At 38.8% G+C, this 18585-nt stretch overlaps 1 protein-coding gene across 1 annotated transcript in view; it reads left to right on the top strand.

The window, feature by feature from the left end:
* znf281a (zinc finger protein 281a) overlaps window positions 1-18585 on the top strand; it is a 32481-nt gene continuing 13896 nt past the window's right edge. Inside the window, exons 1-8 of the mRNA XM_034190344.1 lie at window positions 1-134; window positions 5213-5660; window positions 7066-7170; window positions 8285-8408; window positions 8578-8661; window positions 8742-8860; window positions 8954-11213; window positions 15266-15272. Coding sequence (XP_034046235.1) covers window positions 5262-5660; window positions 7066-7170; window positions 8285-8408; window positions 8578-8661; window positions 8742-8860; window positions 8954-10594 — 2472 coding nt within the window. The 5' untranslated portion in view covers window positions 1-134; window positions 5213-5261 and the 3' untranslated portion in view covers window positions 10595-11213; window positions 15266-15272. The remainder of the gene's footprint in view (window positions 135-5212; window positions 5661-7065; window positions 7171-8284; window positions 8409-8577; window positions 8662-8741; window positions 8861-8953; window positions 11214-15265; window positions 15273-18585) is intronic.

Here is an 18585-nt window from a genome sequence, read left to right as displayed (position 1 = left end):
CCCAGAATTCTTTGCGCCGATAAAGATGGGAGAAAGTAGCCGCTGTGTGAGAACAATGTTTGCTTTTAGAAACTGAAGCGGGCTGCTGACGGTGAAGCGAACAAGATAAAACAGCAGGTCGTGGACATGCACTGGTAGGTGATCGCCGTAACATATAACTGCGGAGTTTGTTTGCAACAGTTTAATATACCGACTCTTTGGGGGCCAGACAACAAAGCGCAGCAGCTAGCTAGCCTGTTAGCCGTGTGGGCTAACCGGCGAGCATCGTTGTGTAGTTGTGTGACTTTTGTTATGAGGCTCATGTTTGTGTTTTGTCGTTTCACCAGTCCACACGAATCAGTGTCCAGCTACCGGGTGGACACTTTGGGGACTGTGGTAGATTTAATACAGTTATTTGTTTTATTTTCTGGGGTGAAACAATGTTCGCTGTCAATCGTTTTTATAGGTTGCTAGGTGTTAATTGCCTTATGTCCTTGTGGACAAACACAAATAGATAGTTTTCTTAATAGGAGGTATTTTCAGATTTCTCTAGCTATTTCTTTATTTTTTCCAGTTCAGTTGCTGTGAATTATTGTCTGATCAACATCACAAAGGTCTCCGAAAGAGGGTCTACTTAAATGCTGGGGTAGCTGACACTAGTTTTATTTATTTATGTATGAAGGTGGGACACAGATCACTTAAACTAGCATTTACCTGGAGAGGCTGACATCTGGTTGAAAACTTGACTTTTAGCAGATCATTGCAGCTGCTTGCTCTCATCAGTGTTAAACACCAGTCTTACAGCAGTCTTATAGCATTCATAGACTGTTGATGGATGGATGGCTTTACTTTGGTAAAATTTATACATGTAAAAATAGAGTACAATGTATAAAAGGCACTGAGGATAACACAAAGTATAAAACACTTGGGCTATTTCCAACGTGATCCTCTTAATAACTGCCAGCAACAAATAGAAATATCATAAACAGAAGTAAAGCAGATCTATCAGAACCCAAAATCACACCTATGAGATCCCAAAATTATAGAAATGAATATTTTGTAGCTTTTACACAGTTAAAGAGATTTTGTGGATGTTTTGACTGACTGTCAACCTTCATTAATCCTGTTGGTGTCCAGTAACAAAGTTATCTATTAGGTAGTTTCCTCAGTGTTGAGAAGACCAAGGGGATGCCTACATTTCCCTTGGTGGCAGCAGATAGATGAATATTTTTGAGAGGTAGGGTGAATATTTTTGAGAGGTAGTGTTTGCCTGAGTGATTCCTGTTTTGGACCCAACACTGGGGGAAAAAGGTGATTGATATAGCCTACATGATTTAAGTAAAATAAGAAAATTGTGATTTGGAGACAATGCAATGTTGCAGCACACAGAGAGCCTCTGATGAGAATCTCACATGCTCAAAGAGTGTGTAACTATCAGGATTGCTCCACTAGTTTGCATGTGTTACTGGATAACTCTGTTACTTTCTCTGCATAAAGCACTGTTTACCATATCAATGGACAACAAAACGTATAGGCCATTTTGTATATATTGTTAAAAATGTGCATTTGTGTTTATTGTTTGAACCTTTTTGTTATACAGCCTTTCACACAAGACCTCAAATTACCTTTTATAAAGTGTCAAAACAGTTGTTTATTATAGTTTGCTGTTTGTTTTGAATAAAAGTGTGCGGAAAATTTATTTTTCGCTTTATTTTTTCCTTGCCTATTTTTGATTGTAAACCTTTATTACACTCAAAAAACACAACAAAAACATATATATTCTGAAAGCACAGGTTGTCCTGAAAAAAAGAGACATAAAACCTGATTGTGGGAAAACATTTATGCCAGGTGGGTGAACTGTCCAAAAAATTCCCTCGGATCCCAGAGGGTTAAACTACATTTATATTCAGGATTCCCATCTGAATAGAGTCCAGTCAGAAAGGATTCATTCTGATCAGTGAATCTATGGGTGTTGGTTATGTGGCTATAATAAAAGTGATCAGATTTATGTGTTGAAGAAGAGAGTAGCCAAATCACACTGTCACTGTGCACTTTTTACTTCTGCCTCTTTTCCCACCTTGGACCAGATCCTGCAACAAGGCTGGTGGTTAATATGTGTTGTCAAATATCTTGTCCAGTTGGTTTCTGCCCATCAAAAGTCTTTTTTTTAATTCTTTTGAAATAACTGTTGTCGTTTTCCTTGTCTCATCCCATTTTATTTTCACCAAAAATTAACTTCTGAAATGAAAAAAGCAGTCGAGACCTTGCACACATTTGAGCAGCTTTTGTCACCTTCTAGTGGGCAATGTATGTATTTCAGGACTTCGGGTACATTTTCCAACTTCTCAAACTGAAAATTCAGTAAAATAAATAAACAATAAATAAATAAAAGGCTGTTATAAACGTCAGAAATTCATGATTTTTTTTTTTTTGGTACACAGTGCTTTGACCTCCCAGTATTAATGTAGAAAAAATAGATTTTGAGATTTTTACAGTTCTTGAGTTTTAAGATATGACCGTTTGCCAGAAGAACGTACCAGATTACCTATTGGTAATGTCATGAAAATAGGATGACTGATTCAGAAAAGACCCATCACACAGATTAGCAAACAGCACATCAATCCTCTCATTCTGCTACTGCAGTCACAGTGACCTTTATGCCCTCAAAAATACTTTGTTTATCTTTAGAGTACAGTATGAAAAGAAGTGATAAGCAATTTCTGTTTGGCATTATGCTAGTATATCGGCCATCATTTAATCCATCTCGGCTCCTACAACCCCTGGCAATAATTATGGAATCACCAGCCTCGGAGGATGTTCATTCAGTTGTTTAATTTTGTAGAAAAAAAGCAGATCACAGACATGACACAAAACTAAAGTCATTTCAAATGCCAACTTTCTGGCTTTAAGAAACACTATAAGAAATCAAGAAAAAAAATTGTGGCAGTCAGTAACGGTTACTTTTTTAGACCAAGCAGAGGGAAAAAAATATGGACTCACTCAATTCTGAGGAATAAATTATGGAATCACCCTGTAAATTTTCATCCCCAGAACTAACACCTGCATCAAATCAGATCTGCTCGTTAGTCTGCATCTAAAAAGGAGTGATCACACCTTGGAGAGCTGTTGCACCAAGTGGACTGACATGAATTATGGCTCCAACACGAGAGATGTCAATTGAAACAAAGGAGAGGATTATCAAACTCTTAAAAGAGTGTAAATCATCACGCAATGTTGCAAAAGATGTTGGTTGTTCACAGTCAGTTGTGTCTAAACTCTGGACCAAATACAAACAACATGGGAAGGTTGTTAAAGGCAAACATACTGGTAGACCAAGGAAGACATCAAAGCATCAAGACAGAAAACTTAAAGCAATATGTCTCAAAAATCCAAAAATGCACAACAAAACAAATGAGGAACAAATGGGAGGAAACTGGAGTCAACGTCTGTGACCGAACTGTAAGAAACTGCATAAAGGAAATGGGATTTACATACAGAAAAGCTAAACGAAAGCCATCATTAACACCTAAAGAGAAAAAAACAAGGTTACAATGGGCTAAGGAAAAGCAATCGTGGACTGTGGATGACTGGATGAAAGTCATATTCAGTGATGAATCTCGAATCTGCATTGGACAAGGTGATGATGCTGGAACTTTTGTTTGGTGCCGTTCTGAGATTTATAAAGATGACTGCCTGAAGAGAACATGTAAATTTCCACAGTCATTGATGATATGGGGCTGGATGTCAGGTAAAGGCACTGGGGAGATGGCTGTCATTACATCATCAATAAATGCACAAGTTTACGTTGATATTTTGGACACTTTTCTTATCCCATCAATTGAAAGGATGTTTGGGGATGATGAAATCATTTTTCAAGATGATAATGCATCTTGCCATAGAGCAAAAACTGTGAAAACATTCCTTCAAAAAGACACATAGGGTCAATGTCATGGCCTGCAAATAGTCCGGATCTTAATCCAATTGAAAATCTTTGGTGGAAGTTGAAGAAAATGGTCCATGACAAGGCTCCAACTTGCAAAGCTGATCTGGTAACAGCAATTAGAGAAAGTTGGAGCCAGATTGATGAAGAGTACTGTTTGTCACTCATTAAGTCCATGCCTCAGAGACTGCAAGCTGTTATAAAAGCCAGAGGTGGTGCAACAAAATACTAGTGATGTGTTGGAGCGTTCTTTTGTTTTTCATGATTCCATAATTTATTCCTCGGCGTTTACCGAGCCCGCAGACTCAGTAAGCGCATCGGAGGCAGAGCAATCGCGGTGATGCCGACCGGTGCCGCGACCGGCCTGCCTGATAAGTACGCAGAACACAATGCGCTGTTTACATCTGCTTCTGTGGTGTCCAGTGGGTTGCGTGTGCCACATACAAGTAGTTGCCGTACTCAAAAGACCAAGATTCCTTGTGGATAGGACATGCGCAGAACACAAAATAATGTTCCTTTCTATGGGTATATCCCGATACGCGTTTATATGACCTGATATTCGGGTTAGAAAAGGAGTAACCCAGGGGTCTTAGTCGGGTTTTTAAAAACCGGAATATGAGCATAGTCGGGTTTTTAAAAACCGGAATATGAGCATAGTCGGGTTTTTAAAAACCGGAATATGAGCATAGTCGGGTTTTTGCGGGTGTTTACATGGCCATGTGCAACTGGGTTATTGCTAATATTCCAGTTATAAAAGGGTTATTGGCTGCATGTAAATGTAGTCACTGTCTGTTATTTCTATGCGTTCACACAGTTTGATGAGTAAGGTCTGCCCTCTCATAATGTTTATACACTGCAGGTGAATAATTTTGTGCAAGTACCTTTTTTTTTTATTTGCATCAAAGTCACATCGTGAAAGTGGTGCCTTTCCTGTCAAGAGTTTGACTGGATGTTTTTTGTTGTCGTTTTGTTTAAGACCACTGAGTTTTTGACCCTTGTGAGCAATGAGCAAGGGTTATCATTCTTCATTTCATGTTAGCATTTTTGTGATTCTTTTGAGTCTTTATGTTTTAATCTAGAGAATGCAAAACCAGTTTTAAAGGTTTGGTGGGAGGATCTTTGTGCATACAAAAAAAAAAATCACATCATGCTACATGTCCTGCATTGATGGAAATAAAAAAAATGGCTCATGCTAATTTAAATGGTCATTTGTTCATATTATTGATGTAGATTGAATGCATTCACAAGAACTGATTGCTGGCATTAAGGTTGTTTTTCTTATTTTCGTCACAGGATGAAACCAGTTGGAACTTGTTAATTTCCCTCCTCACTGACATTCGCCATGAGCATCGTTCATGACAAAATTGGCAGTGAATTCCTTCGTGCCAGTGGGAGCATGGACAGCAGTTTTGGGCCTGGAATGATTATGTTCAGCCATCTTCCACCGGTGGCAAGCTTCACCCGGCTGGCTGCTCATACGGTCGTGCAGGAATTTGCACCACAAGAAGTGATCCTTAAAAAGGAGCGGGCCTCCCCTGACTGCAGTGGAGGTACCCAGGGTGGCACCTTGGCATCTGCTGGGGTGGGAGATTATATTAACCCTATAGGTATCAAGCAGGAGAAGCTTTCGGAGCATGATTGTCGCCTGCCCCTTTATCCGGCTGGCCCGGGTAAGAACACCGAGCTTTTCCACGTGACAGTCAACCAGAGTGTGCTGGTGCAGGATCTCTGCATGGGAAATGTAAGTACCTTTAAAAGGAAACTAATGCATTAGGAATTATAACGTGCTTGTGATGAAATTAGTCTTTAGGTCTACCACCATCATGATCATATTTGTATAATGGTGAAGTAGGCTGTGTGCATGATGAATAGACCTCATTTAAAATTTAAGAAAAGCCTAAATTGTATGAACCAAAATGGATTGATATACGTCTTTCTTCAATAATAGAGAATCTATGGCTGAAACGAATAACTTGAATAATTTGATTACAGGAATTCTTTGCCCAGAGGTTCAATTTAATTTGAATTTATGCCGCGCCTCAAGGCGCTTCACGCAAGTAAGGTCTAACCTTACCGACAAGAGGTTTCCAAGAGGTTTTGTTTAATTCCTGTCGTTAAAGTCCGATTGGGGAAAAAATGTCTCTGCAATCACTCCCATTATGTTTCCCGCTCAGCTGCAGCATCATTGTTCCACACGAACTGTTATTATTGACACAAAGCGCATTGAGATTTGTCCAAAACTTTCTTGTCTTCTTTCTGTGTCTCAAAGTGTGGTGATGACACGTGCTGACTTTTGTTACAAGCTTTGCTCTTCTTCATAGAGTTGTAGTTGTGGATGATTTTAAATTTAACTTGGCTTGTTTTGTTTAAACATGGACACAGCATATATTGGACTTACAGCTCATGTAAATGGGCTTGTGGCTATTTTGTCAAAAACAAAAAAAAAAAAGCTATTCATTTTTTTAATGCCTCAGAGCTGTGCTTGATTAAGAGTTATATTCAGTGTCTTTCATCATTGTGCTATTTGTAGCATCATGTATTATCACACTGATGATCTTTTTCAGAGTTCAGCATGGACAATTCTGTCTGACAAACCTTAAAATGAATAATTACCATGAGTTATCCTAAGAATTTACAGATTAACCATCATATTGGGTTGGTCTCCATAATCAGAGTACGGTGTAGCTTCTTGACTGTGGCAGAAGGTTGGTAAAGTGAAAATGGGCAGAATGTGTGCTCCAGTTCTGGTTGGGCATTGTTTTTCTCTTTATTATTATATCTCATACATTATGAATAATCACTGTGAAATTTACCTGCTAGAAATAACAGTGAAAGGTTGCCAATTGTTTGTTTGGGTTGGTAGTGGATGAAAGGCTATTACTGTGAATTACAGACCACTTATCTACAGGGGCCATAAATTAAAGCCTTTGTGTTCCACCTACATCACAGGACCACAATTTGCAAATCGATTTTCCAACAAGCAATCTCCAGACTTTGTTCAAGTGTTTTGTTTGTTTGCATGAGAAGCAAAAATTGGCTTGTTTGCTTGATGGGTTCAGAATGAATGTCCTTAGCCTTCTCTCAAGTAATTTCCTTGTCAGTGTTCGCTCTCACGGCCTCTCCCTCTCTCTTTGTCATCGTTGCAGCTGCCGAGTCATTTAGGAAAGGAACCCACAGGGAGAAAAGGCCGAAGGTCAAGTGTTGATGGACAGGAGGGCAAACCAAGGAAGGAAGAAGTGAGGCAAAGGTTTGTCATACATACATCTTTGAATGCAGTCATATTTTAGTGAAGTTGTTTACAGAGAACAATTTATTTACAACAGCAGTTTATTACTATGTCAAATAAAAAAACAAACATTATTAGGGCCTCAGCAACTAACTGAATTGATAAAACAAATTATATGACATCTGAGTATATCCTTGTCATTTGATTGGTAGAATTCTATCTCATGTGAAATTCATTCTTTGTTGTGTGCATTTTTGGTACTATCCGTGCTTTTTTATGTCATCCGTTTCACACTATTGGTAATGACGCCATGACACACTTGACGTGTAAATTCAACAAGGCTCCAGAATGAAAGACCTGTCTAATTTTAAGCAAAATGTCAAATGACGCAGATCTGAAATGTTCCATTCATGCAATGGAAAGAATATTTTAATTCTTTGAAAGATGAAATGCACCATTCAGGTCGCCTGATGTCTCCTAGAGTGGTCTGTGTCATCTTTCAGCTCAGGCTTCTTGCCATTGCACTTATAAACATTCATTATTTGTATACTATTTTTGAAAAATGGTGATTAGTTTCACTGTTAATTAATTGGGTCATTAAGTCCATTTGCAATGAATCAAACTTTGTTACTGATTTCCGTGTTATTGAATATGGCTTGGACTTAAATGACAACAGTCATTAGGAAATACAGTGTGCTGTTGTGTGGTAAATTTGTTTGTAGTAGGCAGTTTTCTAAAGGTCGGTGACCATGAAAGAAAACTCATCAAGCAAGTCACATATGACAACTCTGAAGGAATTAAAGGCTTCAGAACCTGTGCAAAGTAAAACTAATGTCTGTTGCACTGCCTGTCACAGTTTGATGGTGGCATTGAACAGAATAGGTAAACAAGAGGACGTATCAAATCTGGGCTGGAGTCACCCATGTGGCTTTAGGCAATCTGGAGCTGAGATTTCACACCTTTTTATAAAAATCCTCCTGTGCTATTCCACTAGGTACAAATCCAAATTATTACCACTCCACTGTGGTGGTGTACGGGGGGCGAAACAACGCAAATCATGTCATGGTCTAAATACTTGTGTGTGAAAAACATCTTTGGCTCAGTGACCTTGACCTTTCTGTTTGTATATTGTTCTTTAGCAGTTGGTGTTGGATGCAGATGGATGCATTGTGTTGCCAGGAACAAAACCACATGTGTGTGAGCACTGCTCTGCAGCCTTCAGAAGCTCCTACCACCTGCGTCGACACGTTCTCATTCACACAGGTGTTTTGATAATTGTGACCATAAACTTATTTTGTGGTTTAAGACGTGTGTATTCGTGCTACAGGATTTAACAAGTGGCAGTCAGGGAACGAAAACAAAATCATTGCCAGTACCTGTTTCTTGCTTTAGTTACAGGATGTAATTGTATAAATATATGGTTTCAAATTAGGTGAGAGACCGTACAGATGCAGCCAATGCAACATGAGCTTTATTCAGAAGTACCTTCTCCAGCGACATGAGAAAATCCACAGCGGTAAGTAATTGAGTAAGAACACTGAGCTCAACCAGTCAGCTGGAACATAATTAACCTGGAGCAATGCTGTTTATTTTCAGGAGAAAAGCCATTCAGTTGTGACCAGTGTAATATGCGTTTTATTCAGAAGTATCACATGGAGAGGCACAAGAGAACGCATAGTGGAGAAAAGCCATACAGGTGTGACACCTGCCAACAGGTTAGTTTTCCGGCCATATCCAGTATGTAGACTTCACTTATCCATCTGTTTAAAATGACTCGTCAGACAACATTTGGTATTTGTGTCCTAAAGTATTTTTCTAGGACAGACCGATTGCTTAAGCATAAGCGAACCTGTGGAGAATCCATCAAGAAGGAGGATCCTGGGATGATTGATCTTGGTTTTGTAGACACTGGACATGGCAGCTATGAAGTCACTCAGGGAAATGCTGGAAATACTGTGAAAAAGAGGAGAAAGTTCAAAAATTCTGGAGAGTTTAGCGAACGCAAAAAAAAGAAGGGGAGCGAAGAAGGGACAGTGGAAGCAGGTTTGAGGGACCCTCACATTCATGGGGCTGTATCTGGAGGCTACAGCATTCATGAGTACTCTATTGAGAATTGCACGGTTTCCTCGTCCACTGAGTCAAGACCCAGCATGCAGCAGATCCACCATAGCTGTGCTCCAAAGATGTCTTTTAAAAAGGCCAACCACAAGGGCCTTGATAAGTCTGGTTTGGGTGAGGACAAACCGTTCCCCTTAGAGCAGAGTGGGGGGCTGGCTGGCCTTGGCTTCTTGCAGGAAGATGGGGCCAAAGTCGGGTCCACCAGCAGGAACTATGATGATGCCATGCAGTTTCTCAAGAAGAGACGCTACCTCCACACGGCAAACAATGCAAACTCATCAGGGTCTGCAGTGGCTGGAAGAACCAGCGGGGAGTATGATGGTGCCGGCCACATGTCTTCCCAACCACCTGTCATTCAGGGTGTTGTTTCTAGTGTGATGGACAGTGACACGTCTCTGAGCCTCCTGGATCCATCTGCCATGGGTGTGGACAAACGTGACAAGTCTGGGATACCTGACGAGGTAATGCAGAGTCTGCTTGACCACTATTCCCAGAAAGGTGCCAGCTCACACCACAATGTACACTTTGACATCAGTGACCAGCGTGTGGAACTGAACCCACCACCTGCTGAGGGGCCTGAAATTAGCCACAGTACGGACTCACCCAGCCCCTCAGTTGATAAGACCATCATGATGCACGAATACTCCCGCTTCCTGCTGCAGGCCCTGGAGCGTACCAGCCTCAGTGCCAGCTTTTCTTTGGGCCCTATACCCCCTTCCTCTGGAACATATAACAGTTCCCATCCAGGTAATCCCCTTTATGCTGATAAGAGCGTCTACACGACTTCCCCACTGGAGTGCGGCTTCGGTCATTCGGTGGCTTCACCATTGCTGCCTTCGTCTGTGCCAAAGTCCCACTTTGTGATGCTATCAAGCTCTTCTCCACAGGATGGCTTCCATCTGAGTGGCCTGGAGCCTCCTACACACCAGCAGCTTACTCCATCTCAGGAGCTCACTGACCAGGTGGAGAAGCAGCACTCCTCCACTCCCCCTTCCTCCTACCAGATCAGTCCATCAGACCTGAGTGGCCAGAAGGATCATCCCTCCATCAAGAATGTCTCTGAGGTTTACCCTCTGGCTTCCTCACAGGATCTGGCCTCTCTGGACTCCTCCAAGCCTTCCTACCAGATAGAAAACTTTGCCCAGGCCTTTGGTTTACAGTTCAAGCCAGATGTCTGCAGCTTGGCTTATGCCACAGATTCTAACGGGGAGCTGGACCTAAGGATACGGACACCTCTGTCTGAATTCTCAGGGTATAGTAGTTTGTTATCTGATGTCAGTGAACCAGTAAGTACAGGTTCCAAAACTCCAACAAGCCAAAGCTACAGATGAGCCTGGGAGGGAGACCAGTTTTCTTATTTTTATTTTTTAGTGAACTTGTTTGTTTTAAATAGTTATATTGCCGTTCTGTTTAATTGGCTACTCCCATCCCCTCATTAAGCTACAAGGCTTCCTGTTGCCTATTAAGTTAAAGATGGTATGCATTGGATTTTTATGGTTCTGTTTGTCAGAAATGACTTGTGAGGTAAATGTAGGGTTGTCAGCTATGTTTCTTTTTCAGTGAGCTGATATTTTTAAGCAATTCATTAGAGCCTAAATGATACAGATTTTTGGTGGATCCGATACCAATATTAGGCAGTAAATATGTGCGATGCCGATATATCTGGCGGGGTGAAAAAAAGCAGTAATTCTTAACATTTTCTGAAACCCTTTTGGCAAAGAAATGCAAATGGGGCTTGATATTTTACATAAAAAAAAAAAAAAATCATGTTTTGCATACAATAGACTTCTCATCTATATTAGCCCCACCTGGCTGGCAGCATAGCGACTACTTGTCACTGTTAAATGCTCACTCTGACTAAATGAATGACAACCAGTCACTTTGCCTCTTTGCAGCTAATGAGACCAAGGGGTAAAGGGGTCCCAGCCATGCTTGATAGCATTGGAAACAGTACTGAGCCCCTGTGCTGGAAAAAATACTTAATGAGTCCCATTTCCAGCAGCTAAAGTGTTTATTGCATTGTTTATTCAATAAAATAAAAGTTGTCATATTAGCAAATATAACAGTGACACCAATATGTTCATGAATGGCTCATATCGCCTGATATTATTGGCCAACTAATATGTTGGTCGGGCTGTAATCACAACATATGTTTCTAAAATGGTAATTGGGGTGGCAGGAAATAACCCAGAGTTAAAATAACTTTTTTTTTTTTTTGTCTGTTACAAGTTTTAAAGTATTACTCAGGAAAACCATTTGCGGCGCACTAAGCACTCTTCAGGAGTGTAAGTTTGCAACCTCGGGTGATTTTTCTTGTGTTTTGTTACTTGTTGATTGAGTGTGACATAAATGGACTGCTGCCAATTCGCCTGGACACTGAAAACACTTTCTACGTGGTTACATAGAGATTATGGTACTTTTGTGTCAATGTGAAATTTGTTTTCTTTAACAAGGGCCATATAACCTATATTTATAAGAATCTATATCATGTAATATAAAAGTTTTAATAATTCTAGGAAACTGCCAGTCAAAGTAGAGTTAAGATAAATGTATATTTTTGGAGAAGAGATGAGATGCTCAGGCTTTTCCCCCCCCTCTCCCTTCTTCTGCCAGTAGAGGTTGCACTTGAGCCATGATAGAATGGCTTCAGTGCAGTAGAGAAGTCAAACACTTTTTCAAATGATGTAAAGTTAAAATGTTTCCTGAATTCTCTGCAGGGACTCCTTAACAAAAAGAGAGGTGGTAAAAATGTCAGTTATCCCCATAAAACTAAACACAAAAGTGGTCTTCTTGAGAAATGATCACCGGTGACTGAAATTCCATCTAAAAATATCTCTTAATGGAGCATTCCAACACTTAGCAGAAACTACAAAATACATTTATCTAACTTGGATATGTTGGTACAAACACAATTTATTGTTATTTTGTCATCTACGCAGCATTTTGCATTGATTAGCAAAGTAAATGAGGAATTCTAATTAAGTTGGAAGGGTAACTAAACTGATGCATTATCAAAATTCATTTAGTGTTCAGAACTATAACTCCTAATGTTCAAAATCATAGCAATTACTGCCTCAGTGTTTCACTCTGTCAATGACTATGCATACTTGTGATTGAAAGTGCATTCAATGAATCAAAAATTGTTTATACCCCTGTTAAAGAACATTTTTGGGGTGTATGTAGAAATTGCCCTGTTCATCCATCATTCTTGTAAGCACAGATGTGCAGACAAATTGTGGACGATTGTCTTCAACAAGAGATAATTAGACCCTGGCGGGGGGGTGAGGTATTTTCATTTCTGTTCAGTACAACTTGATCCCAATTGTGGTCATTTGTCCAGAGTAGTACACTTTGCAGTTAATTAAACATCAGACAAACGCACTGAACGTGGGGGTTGGTGGGTGGAGGAATCATGAATGGAGAAAAACCTTGTAGTGCATCAGATAACTGCAACAAGCTTTCAAATGGTGATACAAGCACCAAATTGAGCATTACTCTTTTGAAAACGCAGGTTATCCACTTGATTTTTCAATAGGCGGCCAGGTAGGGGTCAATGAAGCATAACATGGGGTCAAAGTGTCAAAAAGCTCCTGTCACATTGTAAAGTATACCATGTTATTTATCTGTTATAAAGATTCCATAAAGGTATACTTTTGACTATCTATGACTGAATTATGTGGGGTTATGGGGTAAAAACAGCAAAAAATGGTGACAAAGGTCAGTTTCACTTTGTACAGGGGTCAAAAGTTAAAGGTGGTCCAATTTTGATAAAATGTGATGCAGATTATTGGTTGAGCTAATAGTATTTATTTTAGTTTTGACTGTGTTGAATGTTTACTATCCAAAGTAAAGGTCAAATAACGTCAATGTCCATTGGCTTCTATGACATATGTTACCCTGTAACATAACTAAACATGACAAATGGTGCAAACTGTTACTTTAAAAAACCCTATTAACCATAATTAGCATCACCTTTTACCAAATTGGACCAGCTTTAACATTTGACTCCTGTACAAACTTGAAAGATTTCCCTGTAAATAATGCTGCAGAGTGCACTGTTGGTGGCACAAAGGGCTTGTTTAAAATGAAGATTGAAAATTTCAGCTGCAGTTTGGTAGAAGGTACAGGGGAAACTCCAGCCTAACAATATAATAATAAAAAAGTCTATTCTCCAAATTCAAAAAATGTAGCACTTGGCTCCAGACACCCAAAATGGACAGATCCTTACAGTAGTAACAGCACTTCCATTTTAGAAATGGCAGCCATTCTCAAATTAGATTTTGAAAAAATGAGTTTTCATGTAGAGTTCAGTGTTTGTCTCACCATTTGAAAGACAGTTTCCCATTTGTCTGCTACACCATCGTGTCTTTCTTAGTTGTGTTATTTCTTTAAAAACATCCAGTTAGCATTTTGAGCCATTTCGGACAATATATAAATGTATGCCATCAGGTTCCATTTTGTAAGAAGCATGCGTTGAAGATTAGAACACCTGTTGTTTGGGTAATATGGTTTATCCAGATTGGTGGGTAGGAGGTGGGGTTAGGCTACTTCTTTAGACAGGTGGCAAGATGTAATATTGTAAAACGTAATTGGGATTGCATCATTGTCATTGAAACCTGCTAGTTTTAGATTTTTATTGATGACTGAAGCAGCTTTATTATTGATGACAAAAGTGTTAATTGTCAACGGTTTATTTGTGTAGCGCTGTTGTCTCGCAACTCGAGGATCGTGGCGCGCGTGGGCTGGGTCCTTGCCGTATTTGGGTGCCTATTCCTGGCAGTTTCAGGTGGAGGAGCTCTGAATAGTTGTGAAATGTTCTGTCTGCTTTTCAAGTGTATTTATTCTGTATTTTCTTTATTTCTTTTTTTGTTTTAAAGCCAACAGAAATGGTTGTCTTCCATAGATGAGACTGACCTAGAGCACTGGAAATATTGTTAAGGAGAATGACGGTTTAAATCCCTTTACTTCTCTCTGTTGCAAGAAACAAAAAAGCGAAGCCGAGTGTCTGCATTGTTACAGTATCACACAATATGACTTTGCCATGCTGAACATTTCAGGGATGTACTAACAGAAATAAAATGTGCATTGCAAATACCTCATATTGCAGGGACAAAGGAGTGACGAGCGTAGAAAAAAATGCTGCGGTAGATGAAAGAAAATATGTTTCTCTGACTATTTTTAAGTATACGTGTAAATGATGTGACCCATTTTAAGTTATTGTTGCTTAATGGTACTTGTGAATGTCTTAATGCCAACCAGTGTTCATTGTGTTCCTGTCAAGTTTTTTTATGATACTGTTTCAATATGTTGGCTTAAAATTTATGAAACACTACATTTAATTATTTCATTCAGACCCCCCATACAAATTACTTTACTTCTGTTCAGTATCACCCAAATTTTTGTAGGTCTGCATTTGTGTTCTTTCCAGTTCTTGTTTCACAAAGCTGTACCGCTCAAAATGGGTTAAGAAGTTGACAGTAAAGTTATTTTTTATCAAGATCTGCTCTGTGTTAATACTTTTTTTATGTGCACTTTGACATGAGGTATTTACTACCATCAGTTCTTATCAACCATGTGGATGTCATCATGGGTTTCACTGTGAATTTTGCCGTCAAGCTGTTTGGTGCTGTGGTGAGCAGTCGCAGTGTGGCTTCTTTTCACCACTAGGTGGCGATAAAGTGTTTTTGGAAGTGGTACATAGACTCGGACTTGTTTTTCATAACATCTGAGTGTGGCATGTTTAAAAAAAAAAAAGTATATATGTTCCAAATCAGCTTTTTCTTTTTTTTCTTTTTTTTCTTTTTTTGTATTTTACTGGTGAAAGATGTCTGACTGTTTTGTTGTAAACCCTCAGATATTGAGGAGTTTTGAATTGTCTGTTGGAAATTTTAAATGCTGCAGATTCTTTTATTTTATTTTTGTAGGTATTCCAGATAAGTGTGTGGTCTGTAGGCAGCTCCTTTACCACAGTCACTTGGTTAGAAGTTGTCAAGAGTGCAAAGTTGATGCGTATGTACTTAGTCACATTTCTCACTGACACTGATGCAGTTGGATTCCAAACAAGATGTGTTCCTGATATGACATGGCCGCACTGGACGTTTCAGGGGTGTGCTCACCACCAATAAAATTTGCTTTGCAAATGCATTACACATAAGCATCAATAGAACAGGGTCCATGTGTGCTGAATTTCAAGCATTAATGATGGAAATGAACAGGCAGCAAGGGCCTTGGTGGACACCACACCTCAGCTTTAATGGAAAAACCTGGCAAACAAGCTCATTTGAAGCTTCATGTAATGCCACACCTGCTCCTAATTTCCATCATTCATGTGATGAGATTACTCCCGGTAACGAGTCCAGACATGTGCAGCAGGTAGCAGACGGCTCTACTGTATGGTGCTTTTGGTATTGATGGTGCATCAAAGTTAACCAACATTTATTTAATGTCTGTCATTATGTTCTTTTAATTTGGTGACTTGCAAGATGACATTTGTCTTTTACAACATACATTCATTCATTCACTTGCCACCTTTCACAGGGCAGAGGCCCATGCTTTCCTCAGCCTTGGAATGCTTGTATACTAGAATATAGTTTTGCAATCACAAATTCATCTAAATACGAATTTGTAACGAACACGTTTTGAAAATATTTGACAAAAAATTTTCAGTGAATTAAGTGTTAACCATCTTTATTATTCAATGTATGAATGAATAATTAACATGAATAGCCTTAATAAATTTTTGCTAAAACAGTTTATACTTAATAGCTGATTACTGTAAACATCATTATTAAAGTTACTAATCACAATAGGTAAGTCTTAAATAATTAACTGTTGGTTCTTGCTTACTACTGCATTAACTCAAAATACACCGTTACCCCTCATTTGGTGTTTTTTTTTTTTTTTTTTTGCTATGGAGTATCGTAAGGCTACAACATAATACATAAAACAACAGGCTCTAAAAATGTTCTGAATGCACTAACTAAACCTATTTGATAATACGGCTTAAACACCTACATTTTACAACTTTTAACATTTGTTAATCTTTTGTGTATATGGTCCTGCTTTAACATTTGTTCAGACAAATATTAGCTCATTTTACAATTTTGTAATTCAGTTTACACGCATTTATTGTCATACCTCCTAAAATGCAAATCAGAGAGCCTATAATTCTGGATGAGGTAGTTCTTTGATCTTCTTTTCCTACTTTGTTTTTATAGGTATTTGTTAAATGAAAATGCATATAAAAAATAGTTAAAATATTCATGGAAATAATTGTATTATAGTGTTTATGTCTGGCACGTCTACCAGCAATGATCTGAAAACTGCTTTAAAGCTAGTTTAATGAAGATTTATTTTTAGACGTATATTTAATATTACGTGTGTAGGTTGAAATAAATGCTCTATGGTCAGCCATAATTTCCAACATTGTTCGGCAATATTTCAGGTTTGTTTTCACTGCCTCTTATGTCATCTGTACTTGAACCTTTACACACCTGTTCATGTCATCTGATTCTCTTTTCAGCACCAGTGAGCGGAATTGAAATGCTTCCTTAAAACAAACAGAAGTCTGCTGCCTTCCTTTTCTTCGCAAATTGCCGCAAACAATAGGTGTGCCTTACAGTGCATGTAAACCATAAATCTGTACATGCACATACGTATCCACACCCCCAAACTGGTGTTCAGCACCCATTCCCTCATCTCTTGATGAGTCCGTGATGATGTGGCCAGTGTTTGTTCTGTTCATTTTCATTGGAACATTTTCTACCTAGTGAGTCAGGACTGGTATCTTTATTGTAGCGCCATGACTGGAAAATGAATAATGACACTGTAAAACCTGAAGTAAGAGCACAGAAACAGTCAAAGGTGTGGCCAGGACAAATGCGATGGGCTGTTTTTCATGTTAAATCAATAAAATATATTCCCGGGACTGGGCACCTGGCGGTTTTTGAAGAAGGGCTAATGCAACAAACCTTATGACAGAGCGGTGTGATAGTGATGGTTTTGTATCATCAAAGCTTGCGAGATGGGCCAGTAACAATAGTGAATAAAGCAATAAAAGTGATGTTAAATACAAGCAAGTCTTCAGTAGGTGCACCTGATCTTGTGCTTTAGGTTGGATGAAAAAATACGAAAGGCATTGAAGAGCTGATGTGGTGGTGGTGGTGGTGGTGTTTTTTTGTCCTTTGGACTTGAGGTCTGAAAGGACTACTGCCATCAAGATTTGTAACCAGTGTATGTATGTACCATCTGGAAATTTTCCCCTAAAAATTAAATGAAATTTAGTACAAACAACACTGGCTTACAAATTGTTAGAAGTTGTCTGCTTCAGAAATAAAACTTGCTATTTATTATGGATTTTGGCATAGTGAATTCAAATGTAGATTGGCTGCTGTTTCCAGGAAATTTATTTTTTTTTCACACCTGTAAGTTGTGGTCAGGAGAAATGCAGTTCTTCTGACAAACTTTTGTTTCTTAAAACTCTAGAATTGTTAAACGCCTCAAAGTCCAATTTTTTTTATACATTAATACTCGTACGGAGGTCAAAACTGTGTGTGCCAAAAATCATACAATTCTGACAATATGGGTTTTGTACTGATTTTTGGATTTCAACTAGGAAATGTACCAGAATTGCACATTTCACCTGCTGGATGGTGTCAAAACCTGCTCAAATGTGTGGCAAGGTCTCGACTATTTGAGAAGTTCACTTTTGGCTAGTTGTGTCGTTGCCCTCATGGAGAACTTATGACTTCATATTTTGACTTCTTAGTGATATGAATGAATTTGGCGCACACACCTTGAATCAACAAAAAAAATCTCATAATAAACAATTTCCCAATTTATACGTGCGACCAAAAGGGTGTAGGCAGAAGCAAAAACTTATATACACCCACCCCTTTTACCATAATGTGTATATGTATGTATATATATATATATATATATATATATATACATACACTGAACAAAAATTATAAATGCAACACTTTTGTTTTTGCTCCCGTTTTTTGTGAGCTGAATTCAAAGATCTCAAACATTTTCTATATATGCAAAAGACCTAAATCTGTGTTAGTGAGCAGTTCTTTGCTGAGATAATCCATCCCACCTCACAGGTGTGGCATATCAAGATGCTGATTAGACACCATGATTAGTGCATAGATGTGCCTTAGGCTGGCCACAAAATTTATTTTTAACTTTATACTTGATTTGTATTGTGACTTCATGATTTCATCATGAAGTCAGTTATACTATCCATCCATGTCATATTCTGTAATTTATGTTTGTAGCATGGCTGAAGCAGAGGGTCACCCCTTGGAGTCTGGTCTGC

The sequence above is a fragment of the Thalassophryne amazonica genome, chromosome 16, assembly GCF_902500255.1.
Source record: "Thalassophryne amazonica chromosome 16, fThaAma1.1, whole genome shotgun sequence".
Lineage (NCBI taxonomy): Eukaryota > Metazoa > Chordata > Actinopteri > Batrachoidiformes > Batrachoididae > Thalassophryne > Thalassophryne amazonica.
This window is presented reverse-complemented; position numbering and strand designations above follow the sequence as displayed.